Genomic DNA, 18,162 nt, shown 5'->3' with positions numbered 1-18,162 from the left:
AGGTCCACCAGAGTGCGCATGTGCCGCGGTTGCCATGGAGACTAAGGAAGCGTTGGGCTGCCAACGGCGCTGGCGCGAGTGCAGGCGGGGAAGGAAAGCCGGACCGGTCCGCTCAGGTCCAGCTGGGGCCGTAGCGACCCGGCCAAACGGGACTGCCCGTTGCTACGGGGCGTTCGGTGTTTCCGGAATAGACATGCACCCCGAGGTCTTGGAGCCCACGGCGGACGAGGACGAGAAACAGGACTGCACGCAGGAACCGGCTGTGGTGCCTGGCGTGGAGTCTGCGGGTGACCACGGGAGCGCAGGCCAAGGGAGCCGCAAGGAAGGTGCTGACCGCCGCCCCAGGGAGGCGAGGGGGGCGACGGGCTGCGCCCAACACCACATACCTGATCTGCACAGCCGGCAATAACAATAATAATAATAGCGGCCCGCACTTATTAAAGGATGCGTGCCAAGCGTTCACTGCGGTTGAGCCATAATACACCCGCCCTCTGCAATAGGCACTCATTTCCCCATTTCAAACAGATGAGGAAAACTGGGACTTAAAGAGGTTATAGAACTTGCTTCAAACAGATTACCCTCGGTCAGGATAACAGAATAGACGCAGGCGACAATCTGACGCCAGAGCCCAAGTCCTTACCCAGCATACCATTCTCTCCCCTCCTAACTTTGTGTGTTTTGAATGTATCCCTTCATTGCTATCACCATTTAAGATCAAAAGATGCCAGAGCAGGACATCTTAATTGAACTCACAGTGTCCGTTCCAGTGCCTGGCTCGTGATAGAACGAGTGAACCAAGAGCTGACGGTTCTGGGGTTAGCAGGCGACTCCTTGCCAGTTTCCCAGAATGGGCATAGAAAACAGGTTTCCGCCTCTGCTCTCCCTTGGGCGGGGCCCCTAAGGGAAACCTAGATAAAGAGACTACTTGATTTATGTTTCTTTTTCCCAATTAGCAATAATCGTGTCTCCGATATACCTCATTGGCCACGATACTGCCACTGCACAAAGCTTGTTTCATTTTTTGAACCCCGTCAACAAATACACTGAGTGGCCAGATTATTATGATCTCTATAATAATTTGGCCACTCAGTGTTTGTGTGTGTGTGTGTGTGTGTGTGTGTGTGTGTGTATAAATTTGTGCATGGGTGGCGTCCAGCCAGCCTGGTCAGAGGGAGGGGACATGGGTGGTTGGTTGGCCAGCCTGCCTGCTGGTCAAACTCCTGATCGAGGGGACAATTTGCATATTAGCCTTTTATTAGATAGGATATACACTGAGTGGCCAGATTATTAAGCGTTCAGAGATCATAATAATCTGGCCACTCAGTGTATATCTTGAGCATCAACTGTCCAGACAAGCTCTGTACAAGGAGCTGTTGGAAAGCCATGTTGCTCTGTGGCAAGCCACGTGAGTGGCCTCATATTGCAGCTCTGCAACTGGCCAGCTTTATGGCTCTTGGCCCAGATCTTAATCTCCCTGTGGAGCAGTCTCCTTATCTGCAAGCAGAGATATTATTACAAGGATAATTATAATTAGAGGTTCTGTCATAACAGCGGGTCATTAATAAATCATAGCTCTTGTTATTAATATAATCAAGCAATTATGTATTCTTTATTTCACAAACCTTTATCTGATGTTTTATTGTGGCTGAGCATTGTATGCAGTGGGAAATGGGGAAGTGTGAGACCCAGTCCCATGCATGGAGGATAGATCCTCATTCAATAGACTTTACAAACACACAGTAGGAGTGAGCGACCCTTAAGATTAAGTGTATTTGAACTGGCCAATTTTGATTGGCCTTTAAAAATATTAAGTGCTCACTTGAATGTGCTCATTTCCACTATTTTTGTTACTTTTTATGTTTGTTATTTTTTATGGGTTTTTTTTCTCTTGAGAACTTTTAGGAAAGAACAGAGAGAACATTATACCAAACACTCATGTATTATTACCACTAAGAACTGAAAATAACTAATGTTTTTATCAATTCACTTGAAGTCTTTTTTAATTTAAAAAAATCTCAGATAATTTTCTTTATTTAAATATATTTTTAATGACTTCAGAGAGGAAGGGAGAGGAAGAGAGAGACAGAAACATCAATGATGAGAGAGAATCATTGATTGGCACACCCCATACTAGGGATCGAGCCCAAATCCCCGGTATATGCCCTGACCGGGAATTGAACTGGTGATCTCTTGGTTCCTGGGTTGACTCTCAACTGCTGAGCCACACCCAGCAGGGCTCAGATAATTTTCATTAAATTAATCGAGGTGACAATGTTTAATAAGATCATATAGGCTTCAAGTAAATAATTCTATGATACATGATACATGATTCTACGGTACATGATCTGTATATTGCTTTGTGTGCCCACCACCCAAAGTCAAATCATCTTCTGTCACCATATATTTTATATTGACATTCCCAGCCCGCAATCCTAGTCCCATTCCTTTATCCCCTTCTCCAGAATTTTGTATAGATTCCTTAATTTAATACCTCTCTCTCCTTCCCTTCCTCTACTATATGTGTGTGGGTGTAATGTTCTTAATGCATAGCATTGGTGTGTGTGTTTTTAATTTATATAGATGGTATTCTGTGCTTATTATTAAACTTGCTTTTTTTCATTTCGCAGATGTTTCTGAGAATTAAGCCATACTGGTGATGTAACTAACTCCAGTGTATTCTTTGCAAGGCAGAATAATAATCCACTGTTTTATTTTAACTAGTTCCTATGGATGGACATTTGCATGGTTAACAGTTTGGGGCTGTTACAAATAATGCAGAAATGAATATCTTTATACATGTCTCCTTGCTCATCTGTATAAGAGCTTTTTACCAAGAACCTACCTAGAAGCAAAAATTCCACGGTCCTTTAAAGATTGTTATAATTTAATGAGCACTAGTGTTCTATACCAAAAACGGACAATTATTAATGATGTTGAAATTGGGGGAACTTTTAAATACATTTCTTGAGCTCCATAGACCCAATTCCTTAATTTTACAGAAATTAATGATCCTAAGGAAACATGTTCGGGTCCTTCTGACACATCCTACAAAAGTGAGCAGAAACAAAGCGGCGACAGCAGGTCAGACGGCTGCTTGGCACACCAAAGAAATGACAGGGAAGATGATGGCCCCAGGTATGTGGACATGGTGCTGTCACTTATAGCACACAGTTCCCAAGTAAGAGAGATGGTGTAATCACCCCAGTGTACAGGGAAGAAAATGAGGCTCAGCCCTGGTCCATGTTGCTCAGTGGTTAGAACATTGGCCCTTGCACTGAAGGGTCCTGGGTTTGATTCCTGGTCATGGGCACGTACGTGGGTTGCAGGTTCGATCCCTGGCCCCTGGGCAGGGTGTAGGCGGGTGGTAATCAATTGATGTGTCTCTCTCACATCCATTTCTTTCTGGCTGTCACTCCCGCTCTTGCTCTCTCTTCCTCTCTCATTCCCTACCTTCCTTCTACTCTCTCTTGGGGGGAAAAAATCAATGGGAAAAAATATCCTTGGGTGAGGAGGAGGAGGAGAAGAAGAAGAAAGAAAATGAGACTCATGGCAATTAAATAGCGCAATATTTGTAGTGCTGGAGTCAGGATGGCCTGCCTCTGTGGCATAACTAACCACGATCCATCAAACTTTAATGCCAGACCTGGAAAGAGAAACATCAGTAGTTATGGATGACACGATATTAAAAGTGTTTTTATTAGAACACATGTTTCAATTTTTAAGAATGCTGAAAGTAATATTATCAATAGATGAGGCCTTGAAAGCTATACAAAAAAAAAAAAAAAAAAAAAAAAAAAAACACAAAAAAACTTAAAATAGCTATCAGGCATAGAGAATGTTGTGGATGTGGGGGAAGGAATGGATGTGGTAAACAATTTTTGGAATATGTTTCAGAGCTGATAAACCCAAACAAATAGCTTATTCATGTTTCCCATTTAACAGAATGACTAAACAGTTTCTGCAGAAGCTCTGCAAGCAGCACAAGCTGTACATCACCCCAGCGCTGAACGATACGCTGTATTTACACTTTAAAGGTAAAGCTCTGGGAGAGGTGGAGAGACGCTGGTGGCACAATTACTTGCAGGGATCCTCTGTTGTTCTCAAATTACATTTCAGTAGAAATTTCAGAGAATTCAGTGGAGACTTATGGAAAAGCAATCAAATTTTTTTTGAAGAAAAAGTCTTACCTTCGAGTTTATAAAGGGGCCAGTGGTTCTTTGGATACAAAGGAAACACATGGATATCTTTTAAGTTTTCCAAAAACTTAATAATTTTTTCAAGCCAGGAGCTAGTTGTAAATGCTTTAGGTTTAGGAGTCACATATTGTGAAGGATTGAAGACTGGCATGGAAAACAAAGGGTGCAGGGTCAGGGGGTGCCTCTCAGAATGGAGAGGTATAAATAGAGGCATCCCCAAGGGCTCGGGGTTGGTTCCAGTATCTACACTAATAAAAGAGTAAGGTGCAAATTGACCATACCTTCGTGACGCCCACCAGCCAATCAGGAATGAGTATGCAAATTAACCCAACAGAGGTGGTGGGTTAATTTGCATACACAGGCTCTGACCATGGGGCAGGATGCTTGTGTCATCACTATGGCAATGACACAGGCATTCTGCACCACCCCAGCCGCTCCAGGGCTTCGGGCCTCTGGTCGGTGTGGAAAGGTAGAAAGATGGCTCCAGGCTATTGCAGAAAAGCTGCTCCTGCCAGAGAGAAGGTGGAGCTGGCAGCCTGGAGAATAAAGGCCCACTAGTCTTATATAAACTTAACTTTGGGTTCAGAGACAGGGATGTTCCTTGCATTGATCAAGAGTGATAACTCCCAGGCAGGGCTGAGTTGGGGATGGCCCATCGGTCTCATCAGACCTCACTGTTATTAAGTAAATGTACTGAGGGCTTCCTGTGTGCCTGGCATTGCTCAGTTCTAGATACACAGGGAGATGGATGGGCAAAGGTGCCTTTGGTGTCCTGGGGGTGGTGCAGCCACTGTGAGGAGTGCAGGCCAGGGAGATTCACCAGGGGCCCCTGTAGCACAAATGCCTTCACTGTTTGGAACAACTCACAGCTAGTGTCCTCACCTCCACATTGTCCCCTCCAAAACTCTCTGCTTAGGGGGGCAGGTCCCAGGGGACCAATATTTAAGAGGAAGGAAGAAGAAGGGGACCCAGTAGGTTGGACCAAGTAGAAGGAGTCAGAGAGCTAGTAAGCTAGGGAGGGATGTGCCCATGTTAACAACTTATCCCCAAACTTAGCAACTTCAATTCATAATCTCACATGTTTCCGGGGCCAGAAATTTGGGAACGACTTAGCTGAGTGATTCTGGCTCACTCTCCCAGGAGGTCACCCTCAAGCTGTCCACTGTTTGTTTTGCTAATCTTCCATTGGGCTCATAAAACTGAAAAATGAATTAAAACAAGACCCACTGTTTGCACTAGCTTCAGGCTTAGCCACATCCTGGTGCTCATAATGTATCTTCACGGGGTTCTCTCTCTCTCTCAATCTCTCTCTCTCTCTCTCTCTCTCTCTCTCTCTCTCTCTCTCTCTCTCTCTCTCTCTCTCCTTTTCTTGGCCCTGCTCCCCTCTGACTCATTTTGGGCAACTCATCCCTCACCTCCACCCAGTCCCAGCCAGGAAGGTGGCTGCTGCAGTGCTCGGCTCCCCTTGCCAAGCTGGCCACTCCAACAGAAAGCCTGCCTTCTCCCAATGGAGCCAGCCACACTCCCCAGGATTCATCTATGTCGCCTCGTGTGTCTAAGCATGACCAGCCCACCATGAATCATCAGGACTCTGAGAATCAGGGGGTGGTGACAAAGAGGGATGTTCCTCAAAGCAAAGTAGCAGTGCTGTTCCCCAGAGGAAGGAGGAGGGAGGTGCAGATGCTAGGCAGGGAGGCAAAAACAAGGGCGACTCCCGTGTCTCTTACGTGAACGGAGGAGCTTCACGGACACCCCCTTCTCGCCAGGTTTCGATCGCATCGAGAACTTGGAAGAGTACACGGGGCTGCGCTGTCTCTGGCTGGAGTCCAACGGGATACAGAAAATCGAGAACCTGGAGGCCCAGACGGAATTGCGTTGCCTCTTCTTGCAAGTGAACTTGCTCCATAAGATCGAGAACCTAGAGCCTCTGCAGAAACTGGACGCTCTGAACCTCAGCAACAATTACATCAGGACCATTGAAAACCTCTGTGAGGACGCCCTCCGCCGGGTCTTTCCCAATGCCACTGTGCCCACCGCTTTCCCCGGGGGAGGTTCCAAAGTGGCATCCTGTGGGCCAGCAGCTGTTGTGTGCCGTTGTTGTTTACCTCTGCTGACCTCACCTTCCAGCCTGCCTGCCAGTCCTGAGCACGCTCCAGATAGCCCACAACCACCTGGAGACGGTGGAAGACGTCCGGCATCTCAAGGACTGCCCGAAACTCTGCGTCCTTGATCTTTCCCACAATCGGCTGAGTGACCCAGAGATCCTGAGCATCCTGGAGACCATGCCTGATCTGGTAAAACACACAAACCTCGCATACTTTGATGTTCTTTAGATGTTAAATCTCTTCTCCTCTCCATCCTTCCCTCCCTTCCTTCCCTTTTCCCCCTCTTTCCTTTCACACTTTTTTCTTTTTTTAAAAAAAACACACACTATTTTTATTGATTGATTTCAGAGAGGAAGGGAGAGGGAGAAAGAGATATAAACATCAATGATGAGAGAAAATCATCAATTGTCTGCCCGCTGCATGCCCCCCACTGGGGATCAAGCCTATTACCAAGGCATGTGCCCTGGATCGAGGCAAGACCTCCTGGTTCATAGGTTGATCCTCAACCACTGAGCCATGCTGGACGGGCCACATTCTTTCCCTCTTTGTGTTTTTAGCTGGAGTATCTTAAACACCAGAAGTTATATCATTTAACCCACAAATATTTTAGTGTGTATCTCTGACAGATAAGGATTTTTTTTTTTAGCACAAAGTACTGTTATTATATCTAAAATAATGTAATACCTACATTTAAAATCCATACCATGTTCAATTTTTCCCATTTGTCTCAAAAATGCATTTTGGCCATTGGGTTGTTCAAATACAAACCAGAACTATTCATCGTGTTTGGGATTATTTTTTTCTCAAATCTCCTGATCTCTCACTGTTTCCCTCCCTGTTTCCCCCACCCCCACCCCATTACTCTGTCAAAGAAACCGGGTCCTTCCCCTGGCATGGGCCACGTTCTGGACTTGGTTGATTGCATCCTCGTGGCGGTGTTTAGCATGTACTGCTGTACCCAGTATTTCTTGGAGAATAATAACGGAGCCAGAGGAGTCATTATATCCAGATTCCATATTTAACTTTGGGTGTGCTATTACGTCACATCATGGGGCATGGGATGTCTGATGGCTTCTCTTTTTGTAATTTTAATATTGATTAATGGGTTCATGTATTGTCAGCCTGACCGAGCCATTATACAGTCCCCATCTATACGAGCTACTTCATCAGGAGTCCCTGACGGTCATTTTTTACTTCTCCTTTTCCTTCTGTCTTTATTATTAGTTGGAATGCTTCTGCAAAGAACCTTCTCCCGTCAACTAGTGGTTCCCTAATACTATACAGTTCATACAGAAAAAGCAGGGAAAAGTGTCTGCTTCTCTTTTATTGATTGATTTTCAGAGAAGTGAGTCAAGAACCTAGTAATCATTAATGGTGACATTGAAGGGTTTTCCTTTTTTTAGTACCCTCATGAGCTCATGGGTTTTTATATATACAGAAGTTGATATGATTTAACCCTTGCTATCATTTTAATTTTGGATGCTCAAATGGTCCCATCTTCTGGCCAGTGACAACCTGACCAGGTAGCACCTCTGACTTCTTGACTTAACCTCAGTGGCCTTTGATGGCTTCTTTGCTTTTTGGGGTTTATGTATTGCCATGTGTACTAGGAAAAATATTTAAAATAGCACAGGAAGCCCTTGAGCTCGCTGCTTACTGCTTAGGGCATGGGTAAATCTGGAAAAGGCAATTCAATTAAAAGAAAAATACGTCTGGAATAATTACAGAGGAGACTATTAAAAAGAACTAGTTTAGAATTAGTAGCACATGGTATGAATATAAAGCTGTATTACATTATAATATTTTTTTCTCACTTAGCTGCCATAACAGATTATCGTGGACTTGGGGGCTTAAACAACAGAAATTTATTTTCTCATGATTTTAGAAGTTGGAAGTCCAAGATCAAGGTGTCGGTCGGCAGGGTTAGTTTCTTTTTTTTTTTTTTTTTTTTTTTAATTTTTATTGTTATTTTTTTTTTGTTTGTTTTTTTATTTATTTATTTATTTATTTACATATTTTAATGATTTCGGCAGGGTTAGTTTCATTCGAGGCCTCTCTCTTTGGTGTCTTCTCCCTGTGTCCTCACATGGCCTTTCCTCTGTGCATGTCTGTGTCCCAGTCTCTTCTTTTTATAAGGATACAGTCATATTGGATGAGGACCATCACTGTGGCCTCATTTCATCTTACTTGAACTCTTGAAAGGCCCTATCTCCAAATACAGTCACATTGTAAGGTGCTGGGGGTTAGGACTTTAATATATGATGCCCTAGGTACAAGTCTGCCTTATAGTTTGTGTTATGATTGGTTTAAAATATCTGCACCCCATGTAGCTGGAGCATTCTGCTCCCACCACCCCAGCCCCACAGGAGAGGTCATTTGGAAATATGATAAGAACATGAAGGCAGTATGAGAATGAAGTTAGGGAAAGGCTGAACTAACTAGTATTTACTTTCTCCAACAAAACCCACTTTAATATGAAAAGTATTTCATCAGTTTAAGCAATTTTAAATGGTTCACTCACATGTCTCCTTTCTTTGAGTTTCATTGGCAGAAGAGGAGGTGACAGTCTTTAAAGATGGGGGATGGCATGCTATCACTGCACATTTCTTACTCTTTTGTGGTCCGAACATGACATCCAGGAGACCTGCAGGCCTGTCGAGCAAGGCCCTCGTAGAAAATAAGTGGGCACTGTCCATCCGGTCCCCTTATTCTCTGCTCCTTATCTGTCTAGCCACTGTGTGCTTTTCTTAAAATGGGCCCTGGCTGGGAAGGAGAAAAACAATCAATTAGACCGATCCATTTCAGTGGAAGAGATTGTGTGAACAAAGCTAATATAATCATCACTCTTGGAAAGGGGCTCAGGAAATCTATAATAATAAAAGTGTAATATGCTAATTAGACCAGACATCCTTCTGGATGAAGCTGGGCCTGCGAGGGAAGCCCAGGTCCCAGGTGCCAGAGGGAAACAGGTGCCGGCAGTGGGGGGAAGGAAAGCCTACTCTTGCACGAATTCTGTACTTCGGGCCTCTAGTGTTTTATAATATTGTTCTGGAAGGACACTGAAACTGAGGATCTGAAGTTCAAGAAAAGAAAGGGCTGCCTGTTACCAGGACAGTTCTGATGGCACAACAACAATGACAAGCTCTGGCTTCGCTAATGCAGTCAGCAGGACATGATGTTGGTTCTTGCTTTTTGTTCATTCTTAGAGCACAGCACATATAAAATATTAAAACCACATCCACTTTTTAGCACTTAATTCGGTCCTGCCTGTTTGTTTACAGCGTGTCCTGAATTTGATGGGAAACTCAGTTATTAGGAACATCCCTAACTATCGAAGGACAGTCACTGTTCGACTGAAACACTTAACGTTCCTGGATGACAGACCAGTTTTTCCAAAGGACAGGTAAGGAAGAGGAAAGCCTTGTGATCACATGTTACTATGTAATAGTTACACATGCTTATTAAACTTTTTAAAAATTCCGATTTTTGAGCATTTAACCTTTGCCTATTGTTATTATTGATTGATTTAAATCCTCGACAAAGGTTATGTGTTGTTTTTTTTTAAATTGATATTACAGAGACAGGAAGGGAGGGAGAGGGAGGAAGAAGAGAGAGAGACAGACAGAGAGACAGAGAGAGAAACATCAATGTGAGAGATAAACAACAATTGGTTGCCTCCCATATGTGCCCTGATCAGGAATCAAACCCACAACCTTTTGGTGCATGGGACAGCGCTCCAACCAACTGAGCCACACCAGCCAAGGCAACCTTTGACCATTTTAAAAATTGTGTTATCTTTGTATTAATGAGCTGTAAGTTTCATTATATATCCTAGGTACAAGTCCCTATCAGGTATCTGATTTGCAAATATCTTCTTATGTTCTGTGGTGGTGGTTTTACTTTATTTGTGGTATTCTTTACATTACAAACATTTTAATGTTGATGGAGATCAATCTCCCTATTTTTTCTTTTGTCAATTGTGCTTTGGCATCATATTTAGAAGGCTGGCAAATCATTCGGCTTTAAAGATTAAAATGTACATATGTTAACTTCTGTCCTTATGGTCACAGGTCCCATGTGGCTTTGGTGTGACTTTGGGGAAAATAAACGAGTTTGGTGAAACAGTGTTTTGAATGTGCCCCTAACCTATGAAAATTCAAACCTCGCTGATTTCCGCTTCTTTTCCAAATCCTCTAAACAGAGCTTGTGCAGAGGCCTGGGCTAGGGGAGGGTACGAGGCCGAGAGAGAGGAGAGACAGCAGTGGGAGAACCGGGAACGGAAGAAGATCACAGACAGCATCGAAGCCCTGGCGAGGATCAAGCAGCGGGCTGAGGAGAGGAAGCGGAAGAAGGAGAGCCAAGAGAAAGGTATGCGTCTACTGGGAGAAGGCCCAGAGCTCTGCTTAGGATAGCAATCCGTGCTGTCCAACTCGCAGTCTTTCATCGCTGGGATTTGGGGGAGAAGTAGGAGTTTGGACCATTTGCTCTCCCCTACCTGCCTGGAGCAGTGAAAAACCCCAACATTCATGTGCAGTATCAAACCACTTTTAGTGATTAAAACTCAATTTGTTAAACTAGCCCCAGTTTTCCAAATTAAATGATGTATTGCTTTTCTATGGCTGCCTTAAGTAGGCAGATGACAGGAAGTCCTGGGCTATGAAGACGTCTGTCATGGAAGCCTTAGAAGGGCATGAGCTTGGTGGCGGGGGTTGTAGGATAAGTGCTGAGAACTGCAGCCCCAGTGTTGGACAGACCTTCTGTGCGAATCACCTTTTTAAAAACTGAGTTGAAATTCACATAACATCAAATTAGGCATTTAAAAAATTTATTGATTTATTTGAGAGAGGATATATATATATATATATATATATATATATATATCAATTTATTGTTCGTTTTATTTATGCATTCATTGGTTGATTCTTTGTATATGCCCTGACTGGAGACCTAACCTTCAACCTTGGCGTGTCAGGACAACACTCTAACCATCAGGGATAAAATTAATCATTTAAAAATAGCATTTAGTATATCCACAATGTGGCATGACCAGCTCCTCTGTCTAGTTCCAGAATGTTTTCTTCACCACAGAATAAAACCCTGAACCCATTAGAAGTGATTCCTACTCGCCCCTCCTCCAGCCCCTGACAGCCACCCATCTTTCCAGACATTTCACATCCATGAAACCGTACCGCATGTAGCCTTTTGCTCCTGGCTTCTTTCACTGAGCATGGTGTTCACTTAGCACATTGGAGCATGATCAGCGCTACATTCCTTTTTATGACTTCACCTTGAAAATCCAATTCTGTCCCTGGTGAAGAGTGGCTGACTGCACTGCCTCCCTGTGACGCAGATCATTTCCCTCTGTTTAGCTGGATGATGTATGAAACCTGCTAGACCATTGAAAGATTCAGGGCCACCTTACCCCTGACTTGGTGGGACCAGGGCAGGCCTGGGAAATGACTTTGGCCCCCACAGGCTCCCTTCTAAGATGCTGTATCCTCTCCCTGCCTTGCCTTCACCCTTGCCCCCATTTCAAGACTCTATCCGCTTCTAGGTTTGGTGTAAATGAACCCCCCTCCCTCACCCACCCAACCTACTGCCCCTAGACCAGGGCTCAGAGCCCCCTGTCCACACCAAATGCCCCTGGCCAACATTTGGTAGAGGCTTTTAACAAGTGAGTGAGACTTGGGTGTGTCCTGGCCCAGACCTTGCAGGACCCTGGGGATGATGCTCAGAACACCTTAATGAGTACACAGCCCCTTCTTTGTCTTATGCCCAGTAGAAAATCAAGAGTCTCCATGTATGTTTCTAAATGGCATGTATTGTTTTTCATGTAATTACAAAATGTGAGTGCACTACATGAAGAAAAGCACAACATAATTACAGCAAGAATCGCTCAGTACTCAAGTGTGGGTAGTTCCTGGCTTTCCCCCAGGCATGAAACATGTGTTTAATAGAAAATGGCATAATTATATTGCTTTCTGCCTACTCTTTTGAATTAGCATAATATGTTTTTCATAAAATATACTCTTTCCTACAGCATGTTATTTTTTCTTTTCTCAACTTTTTATGTAGATTTTTTTTCAGAAAAGCTTAAAGAATAGTAAAGTGAACAGCTATATTGTATCTTTAGATCATATGGTTTTTAACATTTACATACACAACACACACACACACACATACACACACACACATTTTTCTGTTCTGATGAACCATTTGGAAGTAAAGGCAGACTAAGTGGCCCCTAAACCCATGTACTTCCGCCTGCATCTCCTAAGAACCTCCTGCACTCTTCCCTTAATGGCTGTGTCCTGTTCCGTTGGATGGCTGAGCTAAGTGATCTCGGTCACAGACATTCAGCTCTGTCTATTTAGCAAACATAAGGAATGAACACTCTGCAGACAACTCTTTACTGGTCCCTGATGGTTCCCTGGGCAGTTCACTGCATGTCCCCAGGAGATGTGCAGACACCCTGTCCTCCTGGGACATTTCCCAGTCCACCTTTGGACTTCTGTTGTCCAGGGCCAGACAAGAATGAGGACGTGGACACCAATGATAACGGGAAGGAAGAGCCTCATGAGGATGGGGAAACACAGCAGAAAATGGAGCTGTTTGTCAAGACGAGCTTTGAGGCCAAGGATGAGCTCTTCCCAGAAAAGGCGAATGTGTTGGAGGAGCTGCCTGCAGATGTCAACACAGAGATTGAAGACCAGGACCCAGAGAGGGTGCTCCCAGCCGAGACCCCCGAGCCAGCAACCCTTGGAGCTACCTCGGAAGGTAATGTTGTTATAGGACCCCAGAAACACCTGAAGAGATATTGTCAGACAGCTCCCTGAGTAGAAGGGAGAGGTCTGCCTCCTCCTCTGTTCTTGCCATGCTCATGAGAAAGCGTTCATGAGAGTTCACAGTCAGCAGCACGGTAGTATTAATGATGCAAAGCAAGCAAATTTATTAAAGAAGCAAGGCAAGCAAATTTATCAAAACACACCTGGCATAACACACAGGTGGGCACTCAGCTAATCTGAGTGTGAACTGGGTGGGGGTTCCAGAGGTTTTATACCCTTCTGTCTAGAGGTTTCAAGGTTCCTCTGCTGGCTATCTTGGGCACAGACTAGATTTCAAGGTCCCCCTTTTACTTTGTTGTGGCTCTTCCCAGAATTTATGAGAATACCTGGCAAGTGCTGAGACTTCTGACTTCTTCGTTCAGTGAGTGAGATAAGCTCCCCCGACCTCCCACCTTAGAAATCCAAGGGTGATTTAAGCTATGTATTCTCGGTTAGGAAGGCCTTTCTCGTTGCCCACCAATCACGCCTCTTCCAAGGTTCCTATGTATTTATCTACATTGATTCCTGGCTGGCACTTCCATCTCATCATCTCCAGGCTCCAGCAGGGGGTTGCTCTCTCTTTTTCCCTTCCCTTTCCTAGACATACCCTCTCCTAATCTGGGGATTCTCACAGCTTTGGTCATAGGGGCTGGCCTTTCAAACCAAGGTTTTGTCCTTCCTCTGCTTTTGGAATCCACCTTGACCTTGGCCTTGTTGCTATGTATAAAACTAACTCCGAGATTAATAACTCTTTATTGTTGTTCCTTAGAATCAGCTCCCGAGAGTGTGGCCACTGAGAATGCTTTGGGTCCTGAGCCTGTTGAACATGGAGATTTGGACACCATTACGCTGAAGACAGAGGAGAAGCTCTTCATCGCTGTATGTAAATAGTTGCCTGTGGAGATAAGTATCTCCTTTACAGCCAGTGAAGCAGGCGATCAGATACAAACCCTTCAAATTCCCACTCCCCTAAGTGTTGTCCTTGGACCGACCAGCAGGCTTAGCACCCCCTGGGAGCTGGTCAGAATGCAGAATCCCAGGCCCCACCCAGACCCACTGATTTGAATCTGCATTTTAAAAAGATCTTCCCTAAGGAGTTCACACATTACACATTCAAGACTGAAGCGCTGGCCAAATGATTTCCCTTGATTTGTTTTCCCCAAAGAAGTTACACTGCGAAGCCATTCCGTCCAGCTAGCCTTGTACATAATGGCTGAGAAAGTTACATTTATCATCAGAGCCTCTCATCTCCTTGGGCAGCTGCCCAGCACGTGGCTGACGCCATCTTCCCGTCCTGTGGCTGCTTCAGCTTCCTGATGTGCCTGGTTGTCCAGTGTCCGATCCCCTGATGCCTGTTCAGTGAGGGGCAGCCTGACCTTTGGATTATCTCAGCCTCATGAACCCTCTCTTTCCTGAAGCTCTGTTTTGATAAGTCGCAAATGCTCCAGCCCAAGGAACGAGCACCATGAAAACGCACATATTTTGTCACTCTCCCTACCCCCCAGGAACGGGAGTTTGGTGGGGCAAGTAGTGGGGAGGCATTTCTTGAGCCTTTAGCCTCACACCTGCCTCACCCTCTTGGACTGCCTGTCCCTCAGGGCCCATTCCCGCCCCCCCATCCCCCTCGCCCACTGAACAAGTGTTAGACCTGTTATACGGTTAAAGATTATCTGGGAATAAACATGGAATCCAGCCAAGGCTCCTCTTCCTCCCCTAGACGCCAATTTTCAAAGTCCCCAAGGCTACTCTATACTGTGCTCGCTGTGCTCACTGGAAAGACAGCCTGCTTCTCTGCCCATGAATGAGCTCCTTCCGTTTAAACCCCCGGGCACAACTTTGCCCTCAGCCCATTCTCTTCATACATTTCTAAACGGTGTCTCATTTCTAACTGCACAGTTGCATGTGGCTCACTAAGACAAACTGAGTGGGTTTCTAGTTTTCTGGGCCTATGTATGCTAAGAAACAAAACTGGGCGATTAATCTCTAGCATTTGAGAACCGACTGTATACTGGGCATTACAGCTAACACTTACTGTTCTTACCATTTATCCAGCACTGCTCTAAATACATCTTGTATTGATTGATTTACCCTTCCAATAACTCTGAGAGAGAGGTATTATTCTTATCCCTATTTTACAGGGAAATGGAGGAACAGAGAGGTTAAGCAACCTGCCCATGGCTACACAGCTAGGCAACAGTAGAGGAGAATACCAACCCAGGCAGTCTGGCTCCAGAGTTCAGGAATGTAACACACGGTGCTACCTGCCTCACATGCTGGACCAGCTGCTAGAGATAAAGACACCAGAAACACACACAACACAAAACAGAACACAAAAGCCCTTCTAGTTTGGGGGAGGTCCACAATATACTCATTTTATGGCTCAGAGCCCTGAGATTACCTGATACATAGAGAATACACTTGGTTTGGGCTCCGTCGTGTCCGTCCAGATATCCTGGCTGTATCTCTAATGACAAAGTCGAGTGAAGAAAGATGTGGAAATTCTTCACACATGCCACACCTTGCAAATCTCATGCATGGATCAGGCCCCCATACTTGAAGTAGCCACACGTGTGTTTTGTGAGTGTGCACGGGGCTGCCTGAGGCGTCGGTCATTCCCCACTTGCCCTCCGGATGCATTGCTTGCCCCTGACCCAGGCTCACTGCACCGTGTGGCTGCACCTGCCTCACCTACCAATGTTCAGAGTGGGTATGCCCTCCTGGTGACTCGGGCTCATTGGCTCTTTCAGGACCTGCCTGACTTGGAAGATGTGGATCCAGGCGAATCTTCAGAAGACAAGGACAAGGTGATAACACAGGTTTTCCCCAAACCAGCATAATTCCACTTTCCCTCCAGTCTTGCCATTTACAAAGCATATATCACTTTAATTCAGAAGATGCTTTTTGTGCTTAAATCATTGCACACCTGCTCTATTTTCACCTTTCAAAAGGAAATGCAGCTCCTGGCTGTTGCCCTTCTTTAAGGTTTTATGATAAATCACTGGGGTTTTCTTGAACATATTTTATTACTGATCTTTAATAACCATGTACTCCCTGACATTTTTCTGCTCTTCTTATGTACTTCTATGTCCACCTTACATAGCACTACTACAGAAATACATAGAAAGGAAGGGAGAAGGGGGGGAGGAAGGAGTGTATAAAGCACAATGGGGAGATCTCCCAATCTGACCTGACCCTGGATAAAAGAGGAATTAGCACTGGGCATTTTAGAGTGATTCCCGGTGACAGTAGAAATATTCAAAGACATCTTTTTTAAAAAAACAGGCGTGCTTTCCAAAGATCACAGTCATCTCAGGCTTGAGTGACGACAGTGATCTTGAACTGGACTACACCTCACTCCCCGTGCTGGAAGGCTCGTCCACACACACCCTTTCAAACATATTCGCCATCTCTAAGGACACGGCCAGGAAGGCCGAAGCGCCCTTCACACACATATATAAGGCGGCAGCAGAGAGGGACTTGGAGACCCAAAGCAGGGACACCAAGTCCCCGCGCCCACTGATCCAGGAGCTCAACAATGACAAGCCTTCGGACCAACCACCGACACCCCCAACCTGCGAAAGGGCCGCCGCACCACCCCCTTCCAGTGACGGGGACGATGACCTACCTTCGGCCTCTCCTCCAGGTAATGCCGCCCTGCTCTCAAAAGCAGGGGCTGACAGTTTTGCCAGCGGGCAGATGAACTGTTGCCCACCCCGACCCTGTGGGGGAGAGCCCACTGGGCCTTTGCCCCGACAATCCCATGTGCTTGGAGGGTCACTCTTGACTGAACATGGAAGTGGCGGTCACATTCCTAACTCTATGCCTGTCTGAAGCTACCCTTTCCGGTTGCTGGCCAGGGCCGAGAAGCTGTGGAGCCAAGGCATTCCCAGGCGGGTGGCATTTCCAGGCTCCTTAAGGGCATATAGATCTTGGCAGTCATGTTCAGCAGGTGTAGATGGGGCAGGGGAGCCTGTTTTCACCTTTCCTCACCACCCCAATCCTCAGCCTTTCCAGACCACGACTTCTAAGGGAAAGAGGGGACCGGTGACACCACAGCTGGGAGTGTGGGGACGCAGGCCTGTGGCCCCTCCATGGTGAAGGTCCAGAATTGGGGCAGGATGGGCGAGGCAGTGCTGGGCAGGAAGGGAGATTGTCCAGGCGGGAGTGTTGAGCAGTTGACTGGGTGGGACAAATGAAGCCACAATCTGACATATTAGCCTGGCCTGGTCCTGGGGCCCGAGCCTGTGATCAGGGATATGCACTTGAGGGGGTTCTGGCCGGTGCTTGCTGATCACAACCTGGTGGGTATTTATTCAGCAACTGCATTGGGGACACAAATCAGGGCGTTTATTGAACCTAGACAATTCCTGCTCTTTCTCAACACTCAGGTCCAGGTTTCTCTGTGGACGCCAGCTTGTGTGGCTGCCTCTAGGACTGCCTGTGGGAAAATGAAGGGGTGGCCATATTTCCCAGGAGCACTGAGCCATCTTTCCTCTTAGGAATCAGCACTGAAGAGGAGGAGGTGCGGTCTGAGACTCAGCCTGAGCAGCCTGCAGTGCCCGAGGCGAGGGAAGACCAGGAAGACATCGAATTTGGCTTGGACTGAACCCCAAGGCGGCCCCTCTGCCCTTGCACTCACAGGGAGCCAGCAGCGAGGTGCAGGTCACCCCCTGGGCTGGGCTTCCCTTCCTTCCTGCAATTCCCGGAAGTGCTCTGGGGCCTGGGCTGCAGCATGTGCTGTCACACGACTCATCTCTCTTATGCTCCCCCGCTGCAGCGTTGGGCAGCACTATGTCCCTTGTTCTCAAAGCATAACGCATTTCCCCGTTATTTGTGGTGTACATTGTACAACCGTCAATGTCTCCTTTAAACATAGAAACATTTGAGTATTCACGTGAAGTAATGTGTTGTCAAATTATTTCACATCTGCTCGAGGGATGTGAGCCATTTCATCAGATACCCCGCGATAAGGCCATTCCTCTCTCCACGTGTGATTAATCTGGAGCAGATATGACGTCCTGTGAAACCTCAGGTGGG

General features: G+C 45.9%; 1 protein-coding gene and 1 pseudogene across 1 annotated transcript; one reads left to right on the top strand and one right to left on the bottom strand.

The window, feature by feature from the left end:
- The first annotated feature begins 32 nt into the window (after window positions 1–32).
- DNAAF1 (dynein axonemal assembly factor 1) lies at window positions 33–18,024 on the top strand. Its single transcript, XM_045582646.1, has 12 exons — window positions 33–326; window positions 3,000–3,135; window positions 3,943–4,034; window positions 5,963–6,184; window positions 6,324–6,490; window positions 9,583–9,704; window positions 10,503–10,669; window positions 12,824–13,078; window positions 13,895–14,004; window positions 15,873–15,929; window positions 16,408–16,768; window positions 17,625–18,024. Exons 1-12 carry the CDS (start codon window positions 35–37, stop codon window positions 17,729–17,731), a joined length of 2,088 nt encoding a protein of 695 aa, XP_045438602.1. The 5' UTR covers window positions 33–34; the 3' UTR covers window positions 17,732–18,024.
- On the bottom strand, window positions 894–1,010 carry LOC118721015 (annotated as a pseudogene).
- Window positions 18,025–18,162: the final 138 nt, after the last annotated feature.

Source organism: Pipistrellus kuhlii, unplaced genomic scaffold (genome assembly GCF_014108245.1).
Source record: "Pipistrellus kuhlii isolate mPipKuh1 unplaced genomic scaffold, mPipKuh1.p scaffold_m20_p_17, whole genome shotgun sequence".
Taxonomy (NCBI): Eukaryota; Metazoa; Chordata; class Mammalia; order Chiroptera; family Vespertilionidae; genus Pipistrellus; species Pipistrellus kuhlii.
This window is presented reverse-complemented; position numbering and strand designations above follow the sequence as displayed.

Bases quoted from the DNA above. Each gene is read 5' to 3' on its own strand.
- DNAAF1 (XM_045582646.1), top strand. From the start codon at position 35: ATGGAGACTAAGGAAGCGTTGGGCTGCCAACGGCGCTGGCGCGAGTGC. The intron at 6,185-6,323 runs GTGAGGACGCCC...CTCACCTTCCAG, and splicing joins CAGGACCATTGAAAACCTCT to CCTGCCTGCCAGTCCTGAGC. The intron at 9,705-10,502 runs GTAAGGAAGAGG...TCCTCTAAACAG, and splicing joins CCAGTTTTTCCAAAGGACAG to AGCTTGTGCAGAGGCCTGGG.